This window comes from Lepidochelys olivacea (genome assembly GCF_965140295.1).
Source record: "Lepidochelys olivacea isolate rLepOli2 genome assembly, chromosome: 2".
NCBI classification, from domain to species: Eukaryota; Metazoa; Chordata; order Testudines; family Cheloniidae; genus Lepidochelys; species Lepidochelys olivacea.
In genome coordinates, this window is record NC_140412.1 from 153,623,277 (window position 1) to 153,649,979 (window position 26,703).

A 26,703-nucleotide genomic window follows, 5' to 3' on the forward strand; every position below is an offset into this window, starting at 1 on the left:
AGAGACCATCTGTTCTAAAGAACCAACATATGGAGACTTAAAATTTTAATGTTTTCAGTCTTATTGCTAAATTCTTTAAAATAGGAAATAAGACAAACCTTCTGTTTGAAATTTGTTTTTTCACTGTGACTGTTTAGCATCTTGACCAAATGGCCCATAGTATATCCAATACATGGTGAATTTTTCAGGTGTAATTTCATGGCATGTTTTTAGAGATTATTCAAATGTGAATAGAGCATATTTCAAGAAGATCCGAGCAGAGACAGAGGTACTTTATGTATATCATGGGGAAAAAAATCAATAAAGATTCAGTCCAAAGCCTCCAAAATAGCAGCCTAAAGTGAGGCTCCTAAATCCATATTTAGGACCTTAAGTAAGTGGTGTAATTTTTTCCAAAATGCTGAGCACCCAAGAACTCAAATGATGGTGACTGGGAGCTGCTAGAGACTCAGCACTTCTGAAAAAACAGTTCACTTATTTAATTGCCTAAATATGAATTTAGACTCCTATTTTTGAAAATCTTGACATAAAAGTTACAGATATCAATAAGTGAAACCCTTGCTGTAATCCCTTTGGTGACACTTGGAATGTAGTAAGTATTGTCATAGTTAGATAGACCCTCTTGTATTTCATGCTTGGTAATACCAAACTTAGAAAGGGACCTTTATTTCAAAGCTAATAACCCACATTGCATTTTGAGCAAAAATATTCCATATATGGCACTTTTTCAAACATTATGAGGGCCTAGCCTGATTTAAGTAGAATATCTCACTCCCTAGAAGTTTCCGATTTTGGGAAAAAAATACCCAATTTTAGTTGAACTGATAATTTGTATAAACAAGTTTCAGTCTGATGTGATTTGATAAGACTAAACCTCCATAGCTGTGGAAAACAATGACATTTCTTTTGGAGTCTTAACTGCCCACAAATGGTGCCACAATCATAATCTCCATGCATTATGAGAATAATGGGTGACAGAACAAAGAACACGTTGCTCTACAGTATGAGACAATTCATTTCTGAATAGCTTGGAACAGGATCATAAATGTAATCAAGTGCATTGATGTCCCCAGCTATTTAGTAATGATGCATCATACTTTGCTACAGAATTGTTCATTAAAGAAAATATAGACTAGATATTTGAATGTCATTTCAAACAAAATCAGAACATTTCTTCCAACCCATTCAAGCCCTTTGAAGTGTTCTTTCCAAAGATTGGGATCCCTTTTAGCACAGGCAATGACAATTACACATTTCTTGTAGAAAATCCTCCACACATAGGACCCAGTTTAGCCCTAGGCTAAGCAGGTGTGCTAATCTGAAGGATGATTTTGGCCTACAGTGTTGGAGAGACGGTGAGCTTTCCAAAGAAGGAACTGTGTGCATATCACACTATAGTCACACTACTTGTCTACTGTATGATGCATGACACATGTGAAAGGGTTGATTTGTAATATTCTGCTTGGAAAAGTTGCTAAGCAACAATGTTCTGCCTTTGGTCACTGATCAACCAATGAGTAGGTTATTTTAATGATGTAACTCTAATATACTTGCAAGAGTTATGTGAGTGTAGATATTTTATAGCTGAACTACCGCTTCTCCATTCTGTCTGGTCATGATTAATAACTGTTAATAAAGCAGTCATCTTTTTAGTTTCCCTCTGAACTTTTAACTGTTACTGAGCTCTAGCCCTGGATATACAGGTGCCTAAGTGAAGTTTTATTGCACCATGTCCAACAAAATCAATAGAGTGAGTCCCTACCTATTCCCCTTTCCTAGCTGCCACCTACTTCCTTTTCCCTCCAGCCTCCCTTTTTTATCAATACAATGAAGTCAGCAGTTGACTCTTAGACTAGTGTTAGCATACCAGACCTGAGGTCATTGGTGACAGAAGTTCTCTGCCTACAGACCCAGTACCAGAGGGGCTTACGTGCTGGACCATAATTCCTAAATTTTAAGCAGTGCCCTTCATCTGAGGCTATAAGGCCTCTCAACAAGAGCCATACAAGCTGCTTATTCTGCCTCTGTAAGGGGTGTGTTCTGCACTGGTATGAGCACTGCAGGTCATTATCTAAGTGGACCCAGCACTCCAGGGAGTCCTGCCTGAGGGCTTTCCTGTTAGAGCAGTCCATTCGTCCGGACTTAGACCCATGGCTCCAGACTTCCAGATCTTTCAGGGACCAAAGGTTATCAAAGTCCAAGCTGGTGGTATTTTCAAAACCTTTTGAGGTGCACTGTAGCAGCAGGATCAGACAGACACTGAGCGCAAGTCCTTGTGTGAGGAGAGGCATAAAATACTGTCTCGAGGCTCAGACTCTATGTTGCATAAGACTACAAGGCTGTTTGACATCAAGGATGCATCAAAACTTAGAACAAGTTCCCTGAGCACCACTGCTGGCATTAGCTGTGTGGAGCTGGATATGCCACAGGTTTTGAGGTTTTTGCCAGCACCTGCTGAGCCATACTCACTTTGTCGGTACCAAGAGAGACAGAACACCTGCTGGTACCAGCCCCAGCATTGCCTCCTTATGCAGTGCCAGCATCAACAGTGGTACAGGCAGCTTTAATGGCTCAGCCCTTCCACACAACAGCGATCTTGGGACCAGTATCCCCCCACCTCAGGAGCTCAAACATGGAATCTCTTGACCAAAGACTTACCTGAAAGTCTTATACTGCTGATGCTGCTGTCCAGGTTCTTGGACCTGATGTTGCCTGCAGGGCTGCCACGGTACCCCTGAGGGCCAATAACATCTGTCCTGCTGATAGCAGGGAGGGCATTCCTGCTCCTGGAAGAGACTTGGAGTGGAGCTTACCCCTATCCCCAGCCAGATCCCATACTTCGTGATCTTATCTTCCCCTGTATGGGGAAGAGAAACCTAGTCTCAGCCGAGACACAAGCTTGGTACTAACCCTTAGCAGGACTGCTCGTACTAACCTGGGTGGCCATGTGGGCCCTGTGGACACTGCAGAACATCTGACCTCCCCCATACACTCCAAACACATGTTGGCTTCTCTGTGCCTGAGGGTGAGGGGTCACCTGTACTCAGCAAGCTGTAGCAGCAGCCTCCAGAGCTGGACCATCCAAAGCCAGTACTGGAAAACACCTCCTCCCCATCACCAGACAAGGCTCTGGCATTGGATAAGGCATCAGACACTCTGTATAATCATAAAATCTTCTAGGATCTCATGAGATGGGTAGCAGCAATCCCATAGATCCCGACTGAAGAGGTGTGGGGATACACTGAGTACCTTGTGCAGCAGATTACACTTATCGGTTCTGGTCTGTGTAGTCATTCCTATAAATGAGGGGCTGCTGGAGCCAATGAATCACCTGTGGCAGATGCCTGCTTCCATAGCACTGGCTTCAAAGTGGAACAATTGGTGGTACTGGGTACTGGCTACAGGTGACAAGCAGTTCTCCTCACTCCTGATGCTAGGGGTCACTGGTAGTGATGGTGGTGAATGAAAAAATGCACCAACACCTTTAGATATTGACACCGAAAGATAAGGAGCAGGAGCGCATAGACATGCTTGGTAGGAAGTCATCGTCTACCTCAAGTCTCCAAATGATATCAATCAATCCTGGTGAAGTATAACCATGTCAAGCGGTGTGTCGTTCTGTGCTTCAACTGAAAGTTCCCACCGGAATTCAGGAGTGAATTCTAGACTGTCATGTCAGAAGAACAGCTGGTTGCTAAGCAATACCTCCAGGAAGCATTGGATGCCATGGACCCAGCCTCCAGAACAATGGCAATAGCAGTAACAATGCACCGCTCTTCGTGGCTGTTCTTGTCAAGAATTCTTAAGGAGCTACAAACCACAATGGTAGGTCCTTCTTTTGAAGGATGCTCCTTGTTCCACAAGATCTAAGCAGCCATGGGGTCACTTTACGGCCATTCTCAGGTCCTTGCGGGTCTACACTCCAACCTTCAAGTGACAGCATTTCAGGCCTTAGACATACCACAGGAGCTCCTTTTCTATCAATACAGAGCACCCGTGCCTTCTAGGAAGGGGCAAAGGGTTTCAAAGAGGAAGCCCTCAGGAGGAGTCACCAGTTCCTCACACCACCCTTCCCTTTCTGCAACAGGGCAGCAGATTTAACTCCATGCCCAAGGACAGCATATCACTTTTTTTCCCCCCAGCCCTAGAAATCTCTCCCCTTTTGGCAACCCAAAAATAAACCCAGGGTCTCTGCCAGTCTGACCTGGGGGGAAAATTCCATCCCAACCCCAAATATGGCAATCACTTAGTTAGAGATCACCAGTCTCACTCCTTGAAAACAATTCTCTATGCTAACGCGGAGGCTTCCCCATCTAGTGTCCCATCTCTGGCCATTGAAGGCATTTGCTAAAGCAGATGGGCCACATGCTATTGTCAGTAATCTCATCATACCATCCCCTCCATAAATGGATCAAGCTCAGTCTTGAAAGAAGTTAGGTTCTCCCTGCCCGCCCCCACCCCCTATTCCCCTTGGAAGGCTGTTCCAGAACTTCTGTGCTCTGATGGTTAGAAAGCTTCTTCTAATTTCAAGCTTAAATTTGTTCATGACTAGTTTATATCCATTTGTACTTGTGCCAGCCTTGGTCCTTAAATAACTCCTCTCCCTCCCTGGTGTTTATCCCTCTGCTCTATTTATAGAGAGCAATCATATTTCCTTGCAGCCTTCATTTTGTTAGGCTAAACAAGCTAATCTCCTTAAGTCTCCTCTCATATGGCAGGTTCTCCATTCCTCTGATTATCCTAGTAGCTCTTCTCTATATCTGCTCCAGTTTGAATTCATCTTTCTTAAATATGGGCATCCAGAATTGCACACAGTATTCCAGATGAGGTCTCACCAGTGCTTTGTGTAATGGTACTAACTTTTCCCTGTCTCTACTGGAAATACCTCACCTCATGCATTAGCTTTTTTCACGGCCGTATCACATTGGCAGCTCAGTCATCCTGTGATTCACCAGTACACCCATATATTTCTCCTCCTCTGAAATGCTACATCCCCAGCTTATAGCAACATTTTGTTGTTAGTCCCTAAGTGCATGACCTTGCACTTTGCACTATTAAATTTAATCCCATTTTATTACTCTAGTTTTCAAGGTCCTCCAAATCTTGTATGATATTCCTGTTGTCCTCTGTACCGGGAATACCTCCAAACTTTGTCATTTGCAGTTTTTGCTTACCTATGCGGTAATTGATGTTTGAGATGTGAACCCATATACATATTCCACCCTTCTTCCCCACTACTTTGCAGTCCCACAAACCATGGAAAAGGAGCTGGGTGTAGTGGGGCAATGCTGCTCTTTCTACCCTTTCTGAAACAGAAAAGGGAGTGAAGGACGCATGTAGCACCCTTGCAGATCCTGCTGACTAGGAAGTTCTGACATATGCGTTGAACATGCAATCACCAGCTGTGGCATATATATAAGTTCTCTCAAAGAACATCAGTTATTGTACAGGTAAGTAACCCCCTCTTATTTTGAGTTGCAAACTTAATAAAGGAGCTAGAAACATATTTTATCCTTTATATGGACCACCCCCTAGGGCAAGAGTATTACCCACATTGCCAGTGGCTTTAACTACTTGCTAGATAAAGGAATGCTGTTAATCTGTCTTCCTGGGTTCTATTCCTGGCTGCAGGGGAAGTATGGTCAAAAGGTTGTGCTGTCTGTAACCAATCACATAGATATGGCATGGTCATTTTGAAAGACAATGTCGATAAGACTTGACTCTACGATATTAGAAATCTAGGTTCTGTTTCCAGTTCTGTTTGAAGTAACTTTGTACACCTCTTAATTACTCATCCATAAAATTGAGTGAATATGAATTCTTCCTCAATAATAAGGTTCATGAAGTGCAGAGAATTAGTAACAGTAGTCAGTGGGTGAGCTGGGACTAGAACTCAGGGTCCTCCTGCCCGCTGTCACTTAGACCGGTGAAGAAGTGGTGGCTACTTGCCTGGTTCCTGAATAGAACACTAGCTCTGAGTCTTCCAAGCAGGAAGCTCTGTGAGGCCTGGGAGCATGGTCAGTGCAGTTGGCATGTAGAAAGCTCTGTGGGCTTTCTATTCTAGTCCATTCTATCTAGGTTCTTACAGCATCACCGTAATATCTGAGCACCTTCCAGTAATGCATTCAATGGCATGACTAACATCTGTCATGTGATGTTTGTTCTTTCTCTCATCCTCTCTGGGGGAGAATTGAAGTACAGTGTAGTGGTTTATTTGGTAAGATTTTTTGTTGTTGTTGTTGGTGGGGTTTGTTTATTTGTTTACACACTGCTACATGTTTATATGAGAGAATACAAGAGAGAAGACATGTGCCTTGTCCTTTGTGTGGAATGGTGAGGTTGTGATAGCCCTATATTTTTGGGGGAGTTCAGTCCCAGACTGGCCTCTGAGAAAGTTCTGTGTCCCACACCGGTGAGCTTTATCTTTGTTGTACAACGTTCTATTGTGCCTGAGGAAAAGTGTAGTTCACCAGTCTTCATACCAGAGTTTTAGTTTTAGTTTTTAGCTGAGGCCATTGAGTATCTTTAAGATATAGACCAAAATCTTGAACTTGACTTGATTTCTATGGGAAGCCAGGGTAGACAGCAGAGGACAGGTTCGATGTGCTTGCGGTAGCCCATGTTACTGAGGAGATGCACTGCCATTTTCTGTGCTAGTTGAAGTTTCCTAAGGACTGATGGCTCCATGCTCAGGTATGTGGCATTGCTGCCTTCCATACTGGAGATGATGAAAGTGTGTATAATGGGGCAGGTCATTGGTCTGTCAGGATGGGCGTTAGTCTCCTAGTCAATGGGAAAATGTAGAGATGCTGATATACGAGTGGTTAGCACCAGGGAAGAATCCAGGAGCACTCCTACACTAAGGACTGCATTGACTGAGTGTGGGTATGTAGAGTCAACCAACAGAGACTGCACAATTGCTGCAGACGCCTCAAAGTGCTTTCCTCTACCCACCAGTATAATCTCCATCTTGCTTAGATTCTTCACCTATGAGCTGATCTTGTCCAAGTACTAGGCTGTGTTTTTTGAAGGACCGATAGACCTGTGTCACCTGCATATTGCTGACATTTGAGTCCATGTCATCTTACCAGGTGACCTTGTGGCATAATAGCACCGGAGAGAATCCCTCCCTGTCTTTTGGCTAGCTTTTCTGTGAGCTTTCTTGGGAACTGAAGGATTGATTCAGGACAATAGTTGGCTAAAACTGATGTCTCCTAGGTAGTTTGCTTCAGTGTTAGTCAGACTATTGCATGATTCCTTTCCTGAATGAGGCACTGGCTATTTTGGTCATGAGTGGTACCAGTTGCCAGGAAGGGCATGGATCAGATTTACGGGTCTTCAGTCAGCCTCTTTCAGAGTATCCAGTATTTCTTGAGGAGTGAATGTGCTGACATCTGAGAATGTAGGTGGGCTGTTCTTTATGGCTGTGGGGGGCAAGGGAGGGGGAAAATAGATATCAGCAAGCCTTTAACAAGCTCTGTTGATCATGTACAAATGGCATTTTTCAGAGGCTAAAAATTCAGCCAACTCTGAATGGATTTTCATGAGGACATAAGGCAAATCACTGACCACAGAATTATCTTCCTGCCAAATGTCAAGTTCCTACTCCAAAATATAGCGATTCTAAGTCTCTGCAAAAAAGGGGGGAAATGTTAACATTAGTAAACCTGTGGCTTTTTCCCCAACTTTGGTCTGTGACACAGCTGAACCATTTAAAAAAAATCTTGCAAAACAATTCAGCATGAGGCAGAGAACAAGCATGAGAAATCTCAGCCTCAATAGATAGTTTGGCAAAATTATACAGAACTGAAAACAGAGGGCTTATAATGGGAAGTAAAAAGAAAAGGAGTACTTGTGGCACTTTGGAGACTAACAAATTTATTTGAGCATAAGCTTTCGTGAGCTACAGCTCACTTCATCGGATGCATGCAGTAGGAGGGGAAAAAAATGAAAGTGTAAGGCAACCTTAATCACATTCATTGCTACCAATTCTAATCATAAGAAGATGCATAAAATGTTGGTATTAACAATATGATTATGTCAGATGCAAGGGATGTAGATATTAATTAAGGGCAGAACCAAGTGGTTCATCAATGTCTTAACTATAGTACTTTTGCCCTCAGGATAGTTTGACCCATGTTGCAGTTTTGAGAGAGAAATCAGGTCAGTATACTTTTATTAAAAGAATGAGAAAGCAAACATAAAACTAATCAAGCATGTTGCTGACAAGCTAACTTCCATAAACTAATAAAACATAAAACAATACAATGATCAAATCAAGATCACAAATGAAATCAATGGATCGATGGTTCCATTTTTCAAATGAATACACAGGCAGTCAAATGAAATTATGAGGTTGACATAAGGAAGAGTTACTCTATTAACCCTGTATGGGAGATTCAAGAAGGAACCAGTTCGCCTTCGATCTAAGACCACAACCTGTGATCAGGACATAATCCTGTACTTCATTTAAAGAAAGTACAGCTATTAGAACTATGTCTTTGTAATTCCCCTTAACTCTTCTTTCTTAATGCTCATTAAGGTTACATGCTATTGTTTCCCTATTCTATTTCCTCCCTCTTCAGATAACAACACGTAATCTTTCTACAGGATTTAACACAGAGGTGATTATTCAAGAAGCTGCTAGTTTGTATGATTTAACAATGCCCCTTTCTAACCCAGGAGAATCTCTAACTAGGTAACATATCAGGGATTTAATATTCACTTCTGGGGAACTATTGAGGGCACGCACGCACTCTCTCTCTTCTCCCACGCCCCCCCCCCCCCCGCAGCATTGAGTCATCCCCTCATGCCAAATAAAAACAAGGACATATTCTCTCTTCTCCCTTGTTTCTTGGGATCTTTGATTCATGTGACTGTTAACTGGAACCAGTCAATGGAACAGGTGGCCAGAGCTCATAAAGTAGCTTAATGTGACACATTCAGGATCTCTCAGTTAGTTTCAGATTGATCAGGCTTTCATAGCTATTGACCTGAATCTTTTACCTCTTCTCCCTCTGGCTGGCAAGTCCAGGGAAGAAAGGGGTGCCAAGCTTCAGATGATGGTGATGTCAAGAGAAAACGGTTCTCTTCAGCCTGGTTTTAACTTTTATGCAGGTTATTTTCCCCATTACTCCACTTCGTGGGCTACCTTTGTTTTTTCAAAGGCCAATTAGATGGTCCCTGCATGCCTGATATGGTTAATGTGGCCCAATCCTTTTGCAATGGACTGTCTTTAGGCCTTTGGTCATTATGGCAAATCACAATAAGGCCATTATCTTGCAAGATTTGCTGTGGTAACTGCAGACAAATGCTCTTTCAAAAATTCAAAAGCAGGACTATTAGGAGGCTTCCCTCTAGGCTAATGAACACACTTCAACTCATTAAAAATAATCAGTAACTTGTGTCTCAGTTCAAGGTAATTCCACCTGCATTTCCCTCTCAGGCTTCTAGCTCCCCAGCCATCACCTCTCTTGGATGCAGCCCCACATCTTTCTTCTGACAGGGATATCTCCCAGCTGAACAGTTCCCTGCCTTCTATGTGTTGTTCCCAGGAAAAAAAAGGTAGAGTGCCTAAGCAGACCTGCTTGCTTTCTCTTGGGAGCCTAACAGTGTAACGTCCCACAGGTAAGCTAAGTAAGCATATTTTATTCTTAAGGTAATAGCACTACAGAGAAAATATATTAAAAACAAAAGAACCTACACACCTGCTAATAAGCTTAACAGAGATCACCCCCTCCAACAGGAGCAGTCCTTCAGAATCCCACGCAGGGGATTTCCCATGGTTTCAAGTTCACCACACTCTTTGCTCAGAATGAGAGAAACCCATGACTCAACCTATGATAATGAGTCACTCATTGAACCGCTTTGGTGCTTTGAAGAGACCTGGAATAGGTAATCAGCCAGACAGTGGGTCTCCGCTCAAAGTGCTGTTTCAAAGGAATGGATTTGAGATGGAATATTTGTATTTCCCTAGGAAAACCAGTTCACAAATATTGCCCAAAAAGTCCTTTGAACTTCCTAGTATCTTCCAGAGATTATATTAATAACGTCCTTCCTCCTAAAGAAGTTCCATACAATCCCACAATAGTACATAAAATTTTTGCATTTTCAGTACAATGGACTCCCCAGATACTCAAACTTAATACAGTAGTTTCACTTAATTGCATAAGGTTTGTCCAGGATATTGCAAGCTATTGTCATATCTGTCAAATCTCCCCCTTCAAGAAGTGGAAGTAACTAGAATGCTGACCTGCCTCCAAGGGAAACCAATTAATTTCCTGGTTAGAGCATCAGCAACTAAATGGGCATTCCCTTTAACATGTATCACTTCCATATCCTAAGCTTAGAGCACCACACTCCATTTTAGCAACTTGGCATTAGGCCCTTCATTTGATATATTCAGGTGAGTGGTCTGTGTACACTGTGAAATGTCACTCAAAACACAAACTAGATTGCTGAGGACTTGCATCTCAATGGTCTTTCCCTATGGTTGTATATTTTTTAACTCTTGGGGAAGCAGTTCCTTACTCAGGTATACTATGAGTCGTGTCTCCCCTAATTCCTCAGTTTGCGTCAGCACGGCCCCAAGTCTTGTGTGAGAGCCATCTGTGAACACTATAAAAGGTTTGTCAAAGTCAGGACTTAACAGAACTGGGTATGTGCACAGGGCTTCCTTCAGTTTCAAGAAGGCCTGTTGATCTTGTCTGGCTTACCTGTTACATTGATCAGTGATGTAGGCAGTCCGAGTACTAAAGTGAGGGACAAACCTCCAGTAATAGTCTGCCATTCCAATAAAGGATTGTACATGGTTTCCTTGTCTGGACAGTGGGCCAGTTCTAACTTGTCAGCCATTCTCTCTTACACGCGCTCCTTAACTTATGACTGTTACTAAAGAAGAAATTAAGGAAGTTTCTTTGCGGGGGGGGGCAGCCTAGATATAAATTCATAGCTTACCTTACTGCTCTTTAACCTTTAAACTGCTTTTACATTTCTATCAAACTACTTTTCATTTACTATTGAAAAAATTAGTTTTTAAAGGCCCAAATCAAATATGGGCCTGTATACTTCACACAAACCATGTGTCTGTGTAACCTATTGTACAAATAAAAGTTAGGAAAAGGAAAGCATTGGATGTTAAACAATACTTTATTATAGAATGTACAGATAGGCACAAAACTTTACAAATATTCTTGTATGTACAAAATTGGATGATTTTGGAGTAAGGCTACCTCTATAGGAAGTATTCAGATTTGTAATTTGAGGGTGATGGCTTGGTATGGTACACAATTTACAGGAAAAAAAGGATACATAGAATTACTTTCCATAAAAAATGCAGATGGGAACCTCTTCCTAAGAGTACAGGAAGCCAAAAAAAATATAGGGAATGTATACATTCCATCAGTGAACTTAATATGCTATTGGGTAAAAAAAACAGTAGCAAATAAAACAAAGTGTGGGCTTGTCTACATGAACAGTTAGTCGGCAGCAAGCTGGGGTATAACTCTACCCTGACCCTAGCTTGCTGTGCACTGTTCATATGAACCCCACTGCCATGCACCAAAAGTTCCCTAGAGTGCTTTGACCTACTCCACTTTGAAATGGGACTAAGTCAAAGCACACTAGTGAACTTCTTTTGTGCAGCAGCAGAATCCACATGAACACTTAATGTGCAGCAGGCTAGTGAAGGGTAGATTCACATGCCAGCTTGCTGTGGACTTAACTGTTCATGTAAACAAGCCCTAAAAGAACCATTTATGAAAACCACAACAAACTGGCTTATCTCCAAAGAAGGAGAGATCATGAGAAAGCAATTTTGTCTAATAAAAACTGAAAAAGATACAATAAGTGATCCTAGATCTATTAAGTCTGCCTTTCTGGATTTCTACACATCACAATATAAAAATCCTTCAGAGCCGATAAAACAGCATTTTTAGAAAATGAAACTGCCAATTCTAACAGAAGATGCTGTTTAGAAGAATCAGTATGTCAAGTGGAGACTTAAAAAGGCCATTAACAGTTTAAAGCTTGGAAAAAGCCCAAGACCATATGGCTCTCTAGTCAAATTCTTTAAAACTTGTAGACAAAAATTATTCCTTTATTAGGTATCATTTTTGCTGCAATTCCAGAATAGGATAGCCTGCTAATATGGTAGCTTGCCACATCCTTTCCATTGATATAAAAGGAGTTCTAAACCACAGATGACCACTGAACCTGTTGACCAATTTCTGTTTTAAAAGTAGACATTAAAAATTATGCTAAATATTGGCAAATTGAATGCAGGCTGTAATCATACAATTGATACATACAATCATGCAAGATTTATTACTGTAAGGCAATCTCCAAATCTGTGAAGAAAATTGAATTGTATCGTCTTTGTCCCAATGAAGAAGAAAGGAAATTTGCTATAATTTGATGCTGGCAAGTCATCTGATTGGGTTCAGTGTCTGTGGATTTGACCTTATGTTTAGAAAATAAGTGAATGCTTTCTACTTAATCTCAAGAGCTAGCATTCTGATAAATGGCTTCCTTGCTAAGAGCTAGATTGTGTTATCTGTGCAAAGTCAGAGGCAGAATGGAGCCACATCCTCAGGTGGGAGTACTGGGAAAGATTGTGCCAGTCAGCAGAAGGAATGGAGCATAAACCCTCTGTGTAACACCAAGCAGCCCAGGAAAAATTATGCTTTCTGAGACAGATTACTTCCTTCAGTGCTACATGATCCTCCCTCCTCCTTGCCTCTTTTGTAGCTATTTGCTCTTTGAAAGACTCATGGGGCACTATTATCTGCCCATAGTGACAGCTCTTGTGATGCACCTCTCCTCCCCTACCCAGACAAAGGTTGATCGAAATCTTGTCCTGAAGAAATTCTTCTTAAAAGAAGGTCCATGGTCACCACTTTAACTTGCTTTAGCAACAGAGCTGCTAGCCAGAGCAGCAAGAACTAAAATGAAAATCATAGGAACCAAAACTAAACTAAAATGTAGATTACCAAAACCACAGAGCAAACATGCATCTATTTAGATAAGACAACATATCTATTGCAACCTGATTATCTTCAAGTAGTGTTCCTATGGATGCTCCTCTCTAGGTGCTCTCGCACCCCCTGTGCCTTCAATCAGAGGTTTTTCATAGCAGTGTCCATTCAGCCCATGCATGCATGTTATTCCACCTTGTGCTCCATGCCATCGCTATTTAGCACTCTGTGGGCTGACCGTCCTCTGTTCCTTCTCAACCGTCCCAGCTTGAGACCGAGCCTTAGCGAGTTGTCCAAGTGGTGAGCAGCACATACTCTGGTTGCATCCATTGTTTTGGGGAAATCTCAAATTTCCCAGAAGTGAAACTTCTGTCTGGCATTAAGCTCTAGAGCCAGAAAGATTCAAAGTTTTCTCTGTCTGCTCTTTATGATAGAGAGTTCACTGCATCCGGCTGCTGTCTGAGGTCAGGAGCTCCCCATATGAGGGTCTCTGAGTATGTCATCTGCCTCTTCTAGCTGAGTGGCATTCTTTGGGGGCATCTGAGAAGACCTAAGATTCCACTTATAAGTCTTTCAAAGACCATGCCTCAAGTTCTCCATGTGGAGAATCTACCTCAAAGAAGTTGAAATCTTTAGCTCCCTTGGATCCCATCAGTCTCTAACATGGTACCCATAAGGCTGCTGATTCCTCAGGTGCTGAGAGCTCTGCCAAGCCTAGAGACTCTAAGGTATTGGGCTTCAAGAAGCCATCAGCACCAACAGCAGGCTGTGGTGGCAAGAAGAGCTCTACCATGGTACTGAAAAAAAGCTCTGACTCCATCCAGATTTCTCCCCAGAGAGTTCAAAACTCACAGGATCACCCACTCCTTTGGTACCATTACTTCAGCTCAAGCCAGGGACACGGTACTAACAACATTCTTGGTACCACAAGAATTCCAATTTCCCCAAATTCCCTTCAAGTGTCAGACTCCTGAATCACTCTTGATTGTCTCCAATCTCTTCTTGGTACTGAAAACATCTAGATCTCTGGACATCCAGTACCGATGGCAGTACTTCACACTTCCTTGTTACCGAGAGCATTCAGCTCCCCAGATACCCAGCCAGTACCCATGGTGGTACCGCAAGCTCCTTCTGCTGTCCCACCATTACTGAGTGACTTAAAGGAGGAGGATTCTGATGAACACTCTGCCTCAGTCTCCCAAATATCTGTGCAAGGCTCTTCACTCTGCTCCATGAAGGCTGTTTTCCTGAGATCCCTGAGCTGCCTGAGGTCACCTGTGATAAACATCCACAGCTACCACACTACTGGGGTGAACACCCATGGATTCCACCACCTATGTCATATGCACCAGCCCCTTGGCCATACCTGGGCAGCTTATCACTATAAATTCTCTAGGGCCTCAAGCTCTGCCCTTCATAGAGACCAGCAACAATCCTCACCTTCCCTTTCCAGGAACCTCCTGCTACCACCATCCCTGGCTCATAATTTTAAGCCGTTTCATGGATCTCATCAGAAGGGTGGTTGATTCTTTACATTTCCCCCTCGAGCAGATTGAGGAGCTGCATCATAAACTGCTCAACATCCTCTCTACTGCCTTCTCTGTCCACATTGCCCTGACAGTCAATGAGGCATTCCTGGATCCTGCCATACATCAGCCTCAATTCCGCCCATGTGCAAGAGGGCAAACCAAAAATATTACATTGCTTCTAAGGAGTTAGAATTTTTATTTTTCTCACCCATCTCTCAACTCCTTGGTGGTTGAGGCAGTTAATAAATGAGGAAGGCAGCGCCACATTAAATCTATGCCCTAAGATAAAATTCGTAAGTGTCTCCATCTCCGTGGTAGAAAATCTTATTTTCAGCCACTTTACAGTTTAGAATCACCAATTACCAGGCCTTAATGGCAAAGTATAACCACAAACTATGCTAAGCTGAACTCCTTTATTGAACGTCTGCTGGCAGAGCACAGAGAGCAGTTCCTGGCAATTGTTGCAGAAGGCCAACTTCTTTCCAGAGCACCTCTGCAGTATTCTCTCAACTCTGTTGATACTGCTGCTTGTTCACTTTTCCATGACCGTAGTTATGAGGATGGCCTCCTGGCTTCAGCTCTCTGGAATATCAAAGGAGGACCAGAATACTATAGAAGACCTTCCTTTTGACAGCATAAAGTTGTTTGACAACACAGACAAATCTCTGCACATATTAAGATTCCAGGGCCACTTTATGATCTTTGGGGATCTACACACCAGAAGAGAAAAATTTAGTAGGTCCCAGACAGCACAGAGGTTTCATCCCACCCTGTTCCCAAGCTTACAGAGGCCATATGAACTTCACTGTAAAAGGTAGAGGTTCCAGAGGAGAAAACCACCCACCTCCCAGCCTTCAACTTCACAACTTTCCACCTTGAAACATCAATTTTGATCAGAAGATCAAGGCCCTGAGTTCCCATCCCCTTACATACCAGCTACAACATTTCACCACTTTCCTCCCTTTGGCAACTGCCTTTACTGCTTCTGGCAGGTGTGGGAATCCATCACTATGGGCAAGTGGGTTTTGGAGAACATTTCCACAGGGTACTCCATCCACTTCAGTTCAGTTCCACCCACCAACTCCCCTTCTCCATCCCTCTTCCGGGTCCTCTTCCACAAGAACCTGCTATGGCAGGAAATAGACTCTCCTGCACCTGAGTGCTATCAAATCAGTTCCCACACAGTACAGAAGGAAGGGGGTTTACTCCAGGTATTTCCTGATTCCCCAAAAAGTGGTTGGGGACCCATCCCATAAGACTACTTTGTGAAGGCACAAAAATTGAGAATGGTGACACCTGTAGCCATAATCTTGTCACTGGATCAAGGGGATTGGTTCTCGGCCCTTGACCTTGAATGCATATTTCCACATTGCGATCCACTCATTCCACAAACGATCCCTACACTTTATTGTAGTAACTTTTTGGCCTATCATCCATCCTGAGGGTCTTTTCAAAGTTTCATGTTGGTAGTAGTGGCACATCTCCACAGGAATGCTATTTTGGTATTCCCTTACCTAGATGATTGGCTTCTGAAAGGACACTGCTTGTGAAGTCATTTCCAGGTAATGTACAAGGTCATACTGGCCCTGCAACTGAACATTCAGAAGTCCACCTTGACCCCTGAGCAAAAACTGGCATTCATAGGGGCTCATCTCAACTCAGCAGTAGTGGGAGCCTTCCTGCCAATGCACAGATTGAAGTCCCTATCCAACTTAGTCAGTATGATGCAGATCAGTCCTCGGACCCCAGTCAGGAACTGTCTCCAACTACTGCCAGCACTTGCGTTTATAGAGCATGCACAACTGCACATGCAAAGAACTTCAAGGGTGGCTCAGGACAATTTCTTCACCGAGTGGACAGTCTAAACATACTACTTTCCACACCCACTTTTGTAAAGAAATCTCTCAGTTGTTAGACACTCACAATGTGTGTGAGGGAGTCTCCTTCACCTGCCCTCTCCCAATGACTGTCATAATAACAGATGTTTCCCTATTGTACAGCTCTGGGCAGGAGGATTCCCCAAGAAACCACTCTGCACGTCAACCTCCCAGCACTCAGAGCATTCGGATACATCTGTCTCCAGTGTCTGCCACTGATCAGAGGCAAAAACATAAAGGTCATAACAGACATGTCATGCATGTTTTATATAAACTGGCAAGGGGGAGCAAGATCACCCTTCCTTCTGTGCTGAAGCTATAAAGCTTTGGAATTGAAGTATATGCAATCAGATTGTTATCGCAGCAGCTTACCTTCCAGAAATGACCATGGATAGACTCAACAGGCACTTCTGTCAAGACCACAAGTGGGAGATAGATTCCACCATACTTCCCTATGTATTCCAGCAATGGGGCACTCCTCAGACCTTTTTGCCACAACAATAATCAGGAAATGTCCTCAGTTTTGCTCCAGAGCTGGTCTGTGTCACCAGTCCCTTAGGAATGCCTTTCACCTCTAATAGACACCGGGTCTTCTGTATGCATTCCCCCTGACGTCTGATATCCAAAGTCCTACTCAAAATAAGAAAAGACAAGGCCAGAATTATTGTGATTGTTTTGATATGGCCCAGACAAACATGGTTTCCTTACCTGATATAGCTGGCAGTGTTCTCCCTGATCACTCCTCGTGCTGCCCCTTATCTGCTCTCTCAGGAGAATGGGAAGATTCTTTACCCCATCTCAGAATCCTTCACCCCAGAGTATGCCTGATTGATGGCTCATGGGCATAGAAATGGCCTGTTCACAGCAAGTAAAAAGGATGTTACTGCACAACAGAAAACAGTCTACATGCTGCACTTAATTACTAAAATTATCACTATTTGCCCATTGGTGCAATCTCAAACACATTGCAACAACCTTATTGCTGCCAGACATACTATCCTATATTCTATACTACAGACCCTGGGGTTATCGCTGAGCTCGCTTTTTCATCTGGCTGCCATCATGGCCTTCCATTTTTCCAATAGAGGGTTACTCTGTATTTGCCCACCCAGTGACAACAAGATTCCTTAAAGGCCTGGGCAACCTTTTTCCACCAGTTAAACGCCTTACTCTGCTTTTGGGACCTTAACTTGGTTCTCAAATCCCTTACATGACCACAGTTTGAACCTGTGGCTGCTTGCTCACTCCTCCTTTTATCAATGAAAATGGCATTTCTGGTTGCCATCTCATCGGCTTGACAAGTGGGGGAAATATGGTCTCCTATGGCATACTAACTGTTCCCAATATTTTTCAGAGACAAGGTTTTGTTACAACCACCCCCCATATTTTTGCCAAAAGTACCTTCTCATTTTCATATTAATCAGCCCATAATCCTCACCAGGATAAGGGGGAGGCCTTGGTCTGCATGGCTGATGTCAGAGCCATGGCCTTCTACCTTGATAAGACTAAACCTTTCAGGAAGATTTCCAGATTCTTCTTGATTTGCAGAAAGAACAAAAGGAACTCCAATCTCTAAACAGAGGCTCTCTAGGTGGAAAACTGACTCTATTAGCAACTGCTGCCCATCTTGTAATCTCAAAGCACCTGCTGACACATGTGCTCACTCTCTGAGATATATTTCCACCTCCACAGCCTTTTCTTAAGAACGTTCCTATCATTTGAAATATGTAAAGCTACAACTTGGGTTTCTCTGCATACATTTGCCGAGCACTGTGCAATAATTCATAACTCTACTTCCGACAGTGTGTGTTTGGCTCAGCTATGCTTTCTTCCATACTGCAGTAGACTCCAATGCCCCGACCTTCTTAAAGGGGAACTACTTGGGAGTCCCCTAGAGTGAAGCACCCATATGGACACTACTCGAAGTATGAGTAACCACATCTTCTATGCAGTAATTGCAGTTCTTTGAGATGTGTTCTACTACGGGTACCCGCCCTTTCCCTCTTCTTCAGAGTTTCCAGTCATGAGGTTTCACAATAGAGAAGGAACTGAGGATGGTTAGCCCACACAGTGCTATATAGCAATGACATAGGGCATGAGGTGAAGTAACATGCATGCACAGGCTGAAGAGACATGTCTATGAAAATCTCCTATTGAAGGTGCAGGGGGCATAAGTGCAGAAGCACCCATAGGGAGACGCATCTTAAAGAACTGCGGTTACTGTATTTTTCTTCTCCAAGAGACTGTTGTAGCAGTTTTTGCCCTGTCTGTTATAAAAATTGTTTTAAAAAGTTAGCCTGGAGAAAATGCCAAGGTGAAGGGGTGTGGCCTAAGCTTCACCCCAAGTCAGGATGTAGGCACCTAAGACCAGTGCCTCCTGCTGGCCCAATAGCCACTTGGGAGTCTCAGCTGTGAACCATCTCCTGGAGTGAGGCGCCTAAGCCATTTTTTGTTGAGCAATAACTGAGGAGGAGGAAGTTTCTAGTTACTGTTTTTAAAAAGTGACAACTTGTGGAGCAACTGATAATTTTATTCCTGATATCTGAAAGTTTACATAGTTTGAATGCAATTAAAAATATATACTATAAGGATAAGTAGGGGAAAGCTTTTAATTTCCAAATGGAAGAAAAAAATGAAGTGAAATAATATGCACCTCTTCCCGCAAGTTTATAGAAACTCAATATAAAATACCATTATAGGTGGGGCTGGCAGGTTGCTTAACGCTTCCCATTATAAGACCCTGGTTTCAATTGTCTATAGCTTTGCCCTTAACTTTTATCCCAATGGTTAGAGCACCCACCTGGCATGTGAGAGACCCAAGTTCAATTTTCCCCTCCGCCTGATGTGAAGGATTCAAACTTGGGTCTCCAACTTGCAGGAGAGTGCCCTAACCCCTGGACTTTGGTGCATTCTAGGAGTTCTCTCAGTCTCTTGTGTTAGGTCAGGAAGAGTGTTAGAGTGACTCTGCATGTGGTTAGGGTACTCCAATGAGAGGTAGGGTACCCAAATTCAAATATGATCTCCATATCAGGTTAATTGAACCTGGTAGTTATGAGGGGGGTCCATCACCACCTCCTCCTAGCCATTTTGCATCTGTTTAGGTTTGCTCAGAGAAAACCTACTGGATCATGCCCCACAGGCGAGATGCGTGAGGGAACACCTAGTTGGAGGATCCCACTGGGGGTTAGGGGTGTGATAGGTGCCTGAACTGAGGTGTGTGTGCACATGCTCACTGGCAGAAACTTTGGCACCTAGGGAACTTTAATAGTGGAAGTGTAGGTGCCTACAGAATTAGGTGACACCAGACCAGGGGTTTTGAGGATCTCAGTGGTGCCTAACTATTGGACTTAAGTCCTTTTATGTATCTCTAGCCCTTACTGACTATTTTTTCCCTCCCTATTAGCTCAATGTGAAATTCACCCTTGTGCCCAGGGACAGCACAAGAACAGCATTACTTATTTACCTAAGCCCTCCTTTGAGGCCTTAAGTGGGACTTAAGTGATGCATAGGCTTTGGGCTGTCCCTGTACACAGGGTAAACTTCCCCCTGACACAACATCCCTTTGGGTTAGAGTGTAATCTTACAGCTGGTCATGAGTAAAGGGCAGGGTGTAATTGTGCTATGCCAAGAGTAGAGCAGGAACCAAACTGGGACTGAGAGTCACAGTTGAGTGCCTGTTTCCTTTTTAGTCTGCAGGGGAAGTATGCAGTGCTAGCTCTTTTCCTGATTCAACTTCCCTTCTCTTCCACCCACTCCTTGCCCAGCTGTGCAGAAGAGAGAGTAGCAACACGGCGACAGCAGCTGCTTTCACCCCTACCCCCACCCTGCAGTGCCAACCACACTATCTTACTGCCTTACTCAGGCTTACTCAGGGAAGCAAGGGTCATACTCTAGCCCTTAATTATGACATTATTAGATATATGGACTTTAGTAAGGAAGAAAATGGTTGCTGAACTTAGTATTTTTACTCCAAATAGTTTAAATAATTGGGGAAGCAGCTTAGTAGAGAATGGCATACAATATTGCAGTAGCTTCTCTGAGAATGGAGAGTTTACACTAAATAATCAGGAAGCACTTTCATGTGTTTCATTCATACTTATATTTTTAGTTATAATTGTCACATTTTTTAATTAGTAACTTGTGGAGTAACTGATTTAGAGATCTTTTTATGCCTAAAATTTCAATGGAAAGGGATTACAGACACGATCTGAAAGTTTACATAGTTTAAATAAAATTAAAAATATATGCTATAAGGGTAAGTAGGGGAAAGCTTTTAATTTTCAAATGGAAGAAAAAAATGAAGTGATACAATATGTACCCTTTCCTGCAACTTTATAGAAACTCAATATAAAATAGAGACAGGGCTGGTAGGTTGCCTCACTCTTCCCATTATAAGACTGTGGTTTCAATTGCTTATGACTTTGCCAAAATGTAATCATTTGGGCTGAAATTTTCCATGCTAGGTGTCCCTCTCAAGTTGAATTTGTTTTAAAAAAATCACTAAAACAATTCACCCATTTCCGTGAATGAGACTTGGGGAAAAGGCATTGTTTTGCCCATTCTGGTGGCCTTTGCATTGAACACTGAAACGGGGGCCCTGTAGAAAAAATGCTCTGTGGTTGTATAATTAAAGACACTATCAGCATGCATATGTACAAAGGGGCTGAATTAAGAGTCAACCTTAATTGTGGCATTTCTTAACTTTGAAGTGTTTGACTTTACATTAAAAGAACATTAAAGTTGAAGGTTTTTCTATGTAATAGCAGCATCTATATATCATTTCTTTACCCCTGTAAGGCTGTAAGTGTAGGATTTATTTTAACTAGTAAAGCAACTATTCCCTATTGAAATCTGGGCATATGCAAAATATTAAAGGTAACTGTTCTGAGTTACATGTGCAAAAAACCTCTTTTTTCTGTAAAAAAAGGAAATAGATATTCCCCTTACTAGAAAACAGGATTTCAAACAAACTTAAATTGAAAATGTATCTCTAGCTTTTGCTATGGTGAGAGCTGTAATAATTAATGGACTTCTATATGCATATACATAGCAATTGATCTTTGAGATTGAATCTTCTAGATTTTTCCAGAATTCTGAATTTGTTAATAAATATTTACCAGTCCTCACTAATCTCCTTTTGAGATGTTTTATATAATCGTTAGACACTGACATTAAACAGGAGACAAAACTACAGTATCTTTCTTTCACCCTAGACTAACAAATTTATATGAGCATAAGGTGCCACAAGTCCTTTTCTTTTTGCGGATACAGACTAACACAGCTGCTACTCTGAAACCTTTCTTGCACCTGCTATTTCTGAAATAATTCTCTATATATTATTAAAAAGCCTGTTTAGCAACAGTGCATGTTTATTCACTGCATGTGAGGAAGGCTCCACAGGAATCTGACTCATGGGAATGCCCTCCTCTGCTCTTTGTCCTTCCAGATCATTAAGGATCAGAAGCTGATGGTGATAGTTGGAGGGATGCTGCTGATTGATCTTTGCATCTTGATTTGCTGGCAGGTTGTGGACCCCTTGAGAAGGACTGTGGAAAAGTACAACATGGAGGTATGTCACGAAGACTAAGTATCAATATCTATAGTACCATGTCTGCTTCTGTAGCTTTCATTGAGCCTAGGTAAGGATACATGATGATATATTAAAACAGGCCAAGTAGAGGGTTTTTGTTAAAGTAAAAATGAAACTACAGAGGAAATCCTAGCTGCGTTCTAAATAAGGTGCTGCATCTGTCACTTTTAAAGATTTTTAGATGCAATAATGCTGTAAACACAGGAGAGTTCTCTAATAAGAATCTATAACAGATACTCTTGCAATAAATAATAGATTACAGAATCCATTAGTCAATTTCAGTAAACAATTCAAGACATCTGTGGCGAGGTCATTGCTTCGACTGCATTATTATTGTAGATGTTCAGGAATTATATTACCATTTCTATTTTTCTGACTTGTAAGACCACCACCGCCACACACCCATGCTCATTGCTCCTATTTTGATGCCATTCCTGGAAAGGTCATGTTGAAGATTTGTGATTGTCTGGAGATAACTGCATAATACCACTTTGTGATATTGTTCCTAGAATTAGAACATTTTGAAAGTAAAAGGAATGATCACAAAGTTAATGAAATACCCTATCTATATGCACATCAGCCCTGTACCTTCACATGGCATACTACGTACTTCCATCATGGAGACTGGAGATGTCAATTAATCCAGACTTGATTTTTATGGTCATCAGTGAGGAAAAACAATTTTATCACCAGTGCTGCTTAGTATCTTCAAAAAGTCTGTCATTCTGTTCTATACTATAACCTTTTATTCCATGATTTCTATATTGCACCAGCATTTTTGGAAAAGGATTTGGGATTATTTTGGGAATGATTTATTTGATTTGGGTATTTTTAGGCAAAGACATTTTCAAAACATATGTCATAGCAGTGTCTCCTAAACAGCAAAATGTGCCTTCCAAGAGACACGCCAGAGGGTGCAAAATTGTTCAGTGTTTTGAGGTTTGTTTTTTTAAAGTTAGTCTCCAGCTGTTATGGTTGTGGAGAAGAACTTGAAAGTGTGATTGAAATTAACTGATGTGGCGATATCTGCCTGAATTTGAAGAGAGCCTGAAACAATAGGTCAGTGTCACTGTTGAGTAATATTGTAAAAATGAAAAGTAATGTTTAGGTCAGTTTTAAATAACAACTTGTATTTGAGCAATACTTAACATCCAAGTGTGTATATGTGTGTGTGTGTGTGTGTGTGTGTATAAAATAAAAAATCAGTTAATAAAGTATAAATTTAGGGACATGTTTTTGAAATATAATTTCATTTAATTTAATTAAGATCCTAACATGAGTAGGCCTTTGAACAATACAAGCTGGAACTGAAATGGGTCCCAATTGGTTTAATAATTTCTGAAAGAGGTCTCGGCTTTCAAATGTTTGGAAAATGCTGTGCTAAAGGAAATATAAATAATACTTATTGCTTTCTGCAGTGGAGTCTTCCTTAGATTGTGAGCTTTTGGGGGATAGGGATCGCCCTTTATTAAGTGTTTGAAAAGTGCCCATGTTGTAGTGGCTACTTCTGGAAATGCATATATCCATTCAGCAATAGTTTCACCTTGTGGTATAGCATAACTTTACTGAAAAATGCTCACAAACAATTAACATGTACTCAAGCTTTTCACTGTCTTGCTTATTTCACAAAATATAGTTTTAGTAGGATTTTCTCCCCCAGAAAGTAGGCTCAGAATAAGTAAATGTCACTTTAGCCAAAGAAAAGGGTATTGGTGTGGGTCAGTCAGTCCACCTGTAAGTGCTGGTGTAACTACCAAGGTTTCATACATCATTCAGTTCCATGTGTACAAAGTCTTTGTATCACATAAATACATACTTTATTATGAAATGAGAATAACTGATGTCCTTACAGTGGGTATTTGTGCCTTTTGACCTCTGCTGAGTTCATGTCCTAGCATAGCAGGCAGTAACGGATTAGGTGTGCAGACTAATAACTCGCAGACATTAGTGATGTTAGAGAGTTTTCCTCCCTCTAGGGAAAAGATTAGTAAATCATCTGCAACCCGGTCTGTGTAATTCAGTCCCAGTTAACGTAAGCAGGTGGTGGCTCTTGAGCACGAACACCTGCAGCCTCTCTCACTCTTTCTCTTGCCTGAAAGAAGCAGAGTACAGGAAAATATCAGAAAAGTGACTGACCGATAATTACTTTTTTCAAGCATAAAGCTGGGAATGGGCAACAGGGGATGGATCATTTGATTACCTGTTCTGTTCATTCCCTCTGGGGCACTTGGCATTGGGCACTGTCAGAAGACTGGATACTGGGCTAGATGGACCTTGGTCTGACCCAGTATCCTGTTCTTCTGTTGTATCACCTTCAATTAATCAAACTCTGTTTGATCACTTATTGTTTCCATGATTTGTTCCTATTTCCTAAAGCATTTGTGGGCCAGCCTTTTGAAAAATGCATATTTAAAAATAGGGGTGTGTATGTGTGTTTGGGTCATGGATGTGTACTCATACACAGAGGCATATCCCTAATTGTTTACAGACCAACGTTGACATTGATTAACTGTGGTACCTTACTGTTGCTCTTTAGTATGTTCTCTCCATGTTTGTTCGATATTTTAAGATACTAAAATGTAATAACTTAAGTAGATTATATAGAAAATAATTAATGAGAACCTGACTTTTGGGCGGTCATACAGAAATTCATTTTTTTTTTTTAGTGCATCTGTTATCAGTCATTCTGCTGAGTATTTTTAGTTCCCCATGGAGCTTTCATATTAAATAGAAGTGGCTAGAGTTAGTGTAATTTTAAGGCTGTGAAATCAATCACTTAGAGATCAGGAAGTCTAAACATTCTTTTCCACATTAACTCACACGTTGCGTATCCTATATATTTCATTATATGCATTAATATAAGAAATAATACTGTAAACTGTTTGTAGGTTCCTTATTCTAGAGCTAAAGAGCTTGTGGATGTACAAAGGTGGTGCAAGCTCCTACAAGAAATTGAGGCTCTTCTAAACAAAGCTTAAAAAAAGAACGCCTGCCCTTTTTGGAGGCAAAACTAGCAAACCCACTTCAAGGTGACCTCATATTGTGTAGCTCAAATGAAGCCTCTGGGGGTTGTCAGAGCACTGTCATCAAAGCAACTTGCAAGATCATGACTGGTATTTTCCTAATAGTAATCCCATTTCTAACACACTGAGAATCTTTTACCCTTTCTCTGGGAAAGACATTTTTTAAAAGAAATTCCTGGATAGATGTGGCATATCCAGAGCAGCATAGAGTATCAGGATCTCCATTGTGCATTTAATTTGCCTTAAAATCATCAGAACAGCCATATGAATAGCCTTGTATGCAGAGCAGTACTATTGAAAGAGCCAAAGATGAGTATTTGGAACTGGCCTTTATATTACTTTCCCTAGGATATGTAGTGTCTTTCATGGCCAATTGTGTATGTGATGTTATCCAGACCTCAGCTCAGGTGATGGTTGAATTAACTATAACTAAAAGATTGCTGTGGCTTAAATAATGGTTATCTGACCAAACACCCAGGGCAAGCCTCTGGACTTTCCAGTGAACGAGATTCTCTTCTTCAGCTGGTAACCACAGAAGAGAGAGCCAGCTTTCATGGAAAAGAGAGCACTGCCCTCTCCAAGTCTGAGACATGTGGGTTGCACCTCTCATTTGGCAAATGCCAGAGACAGCTTAGTCTTGTCCATCAGACTCCCTGGCCTTCCACTTTCATTCTAGAGTCAGTGATTAGGCAAACAGAGTAATAATCATTTGGGCTCCCTCCGGAATATTTCCCTGCATTTGACCTCCAGTTACATATTGGATGACAACTGGTGGTCCAGGGGTCAAAGCCTTCCTTTGTGAGCTGAGTCCCACAGAAAACACCATCTATAATGATGGATCAGTTTCCAGATCAGAACAAAAGAGAACCAAAAAATCCTCAAAGGGCAGATAATGTAAGAAAAAAGCCAGGAAATACTCCAAAGGCTCATCCTCTTCCACTAGCTCTAGCTCCTTCTGTGAGGAAGGGGAACTCTTAAGTTTGAACCATGGTAGTCTCAAGCCAGAGAAGCAGGAGAAATGCTTTCTCTCAGAGATGTGACACCATTGGGAGCAAGATGGTGGTCACCTTTGCAATCGCAGAAAAGAGAGGATCAGTGAGTGAATTCCAAGGGCAAATATCTCACTTTCAAGGCTGTGAGAATTTACCATTCCCATGCCAACTTTCCCAGAGACCTTGCAAAAAGTAAAACAGAGGTCACCTGTAGGAGGGGACTGAAAGTTTGTCAGCAGAGCTCACAGCTTTTCTGTCAGTAACAGTTTTCACCCGGGACACCATATCCAAATGCAATGATTTAGACTAGATCCTCTGAATCATAATTTTACTCTGGTGCTAAAGAAAATATCTGCCTACTGTTTTCATGGTAGAGAGACATGGATTTCATGAGACTGGCCATGAGGCTCATGACAGCAAGCTCTGTGGCTTAAACTCTGGACTGTGGATAGTTACTCGAAACAAATCCTCTTTCCTCAAAATTCTCCTGTGAAAGCCTGCTTGGGGAAAAGCTTGATAGCGGTGGCTGACAATTCAGATTACTCTTTTCCAGTCCAAGCCACTGATTGGACAGGAATCATGCCTGACTCCACCCAGAAATAGGCCTGGGGCCAAAATATCCCAGTTCTCAGATACATGGTTCCAGTTGACCTCTGACAAGTAGGTAACCAAGATTGTGTGATATGATACTTTCTAGAACTTCAGGCACCACCACATC

General features: G+C 41.9%; 1 protein-coding gene across 2 annotated transcripts in view; it reads left to right on the forward strand.

Annotated features, from left to right (window-relative positions):
- The window catches only part of GABBR2 (gamma-aminobutyric acid type B receptor subunit 2), an 844,982-nt gene that overhangs the window by 582,148 nt on the left and 236,131 nt on the right, over positions 1–26,703 (forward strand). For both annotated transcript variants that reach the window (XM_084618280.1, XM_084618281.1), the window contains one exon: positions 21,827–21,949. In XM_084618280.1, coding sequence (XP_084474406.1) covers positions 21,827–21,949 — 123 coding nt within the window. The remainder of the gene's footprint in view (positions 1–21,826; positions 21,950–26,703) is intronic.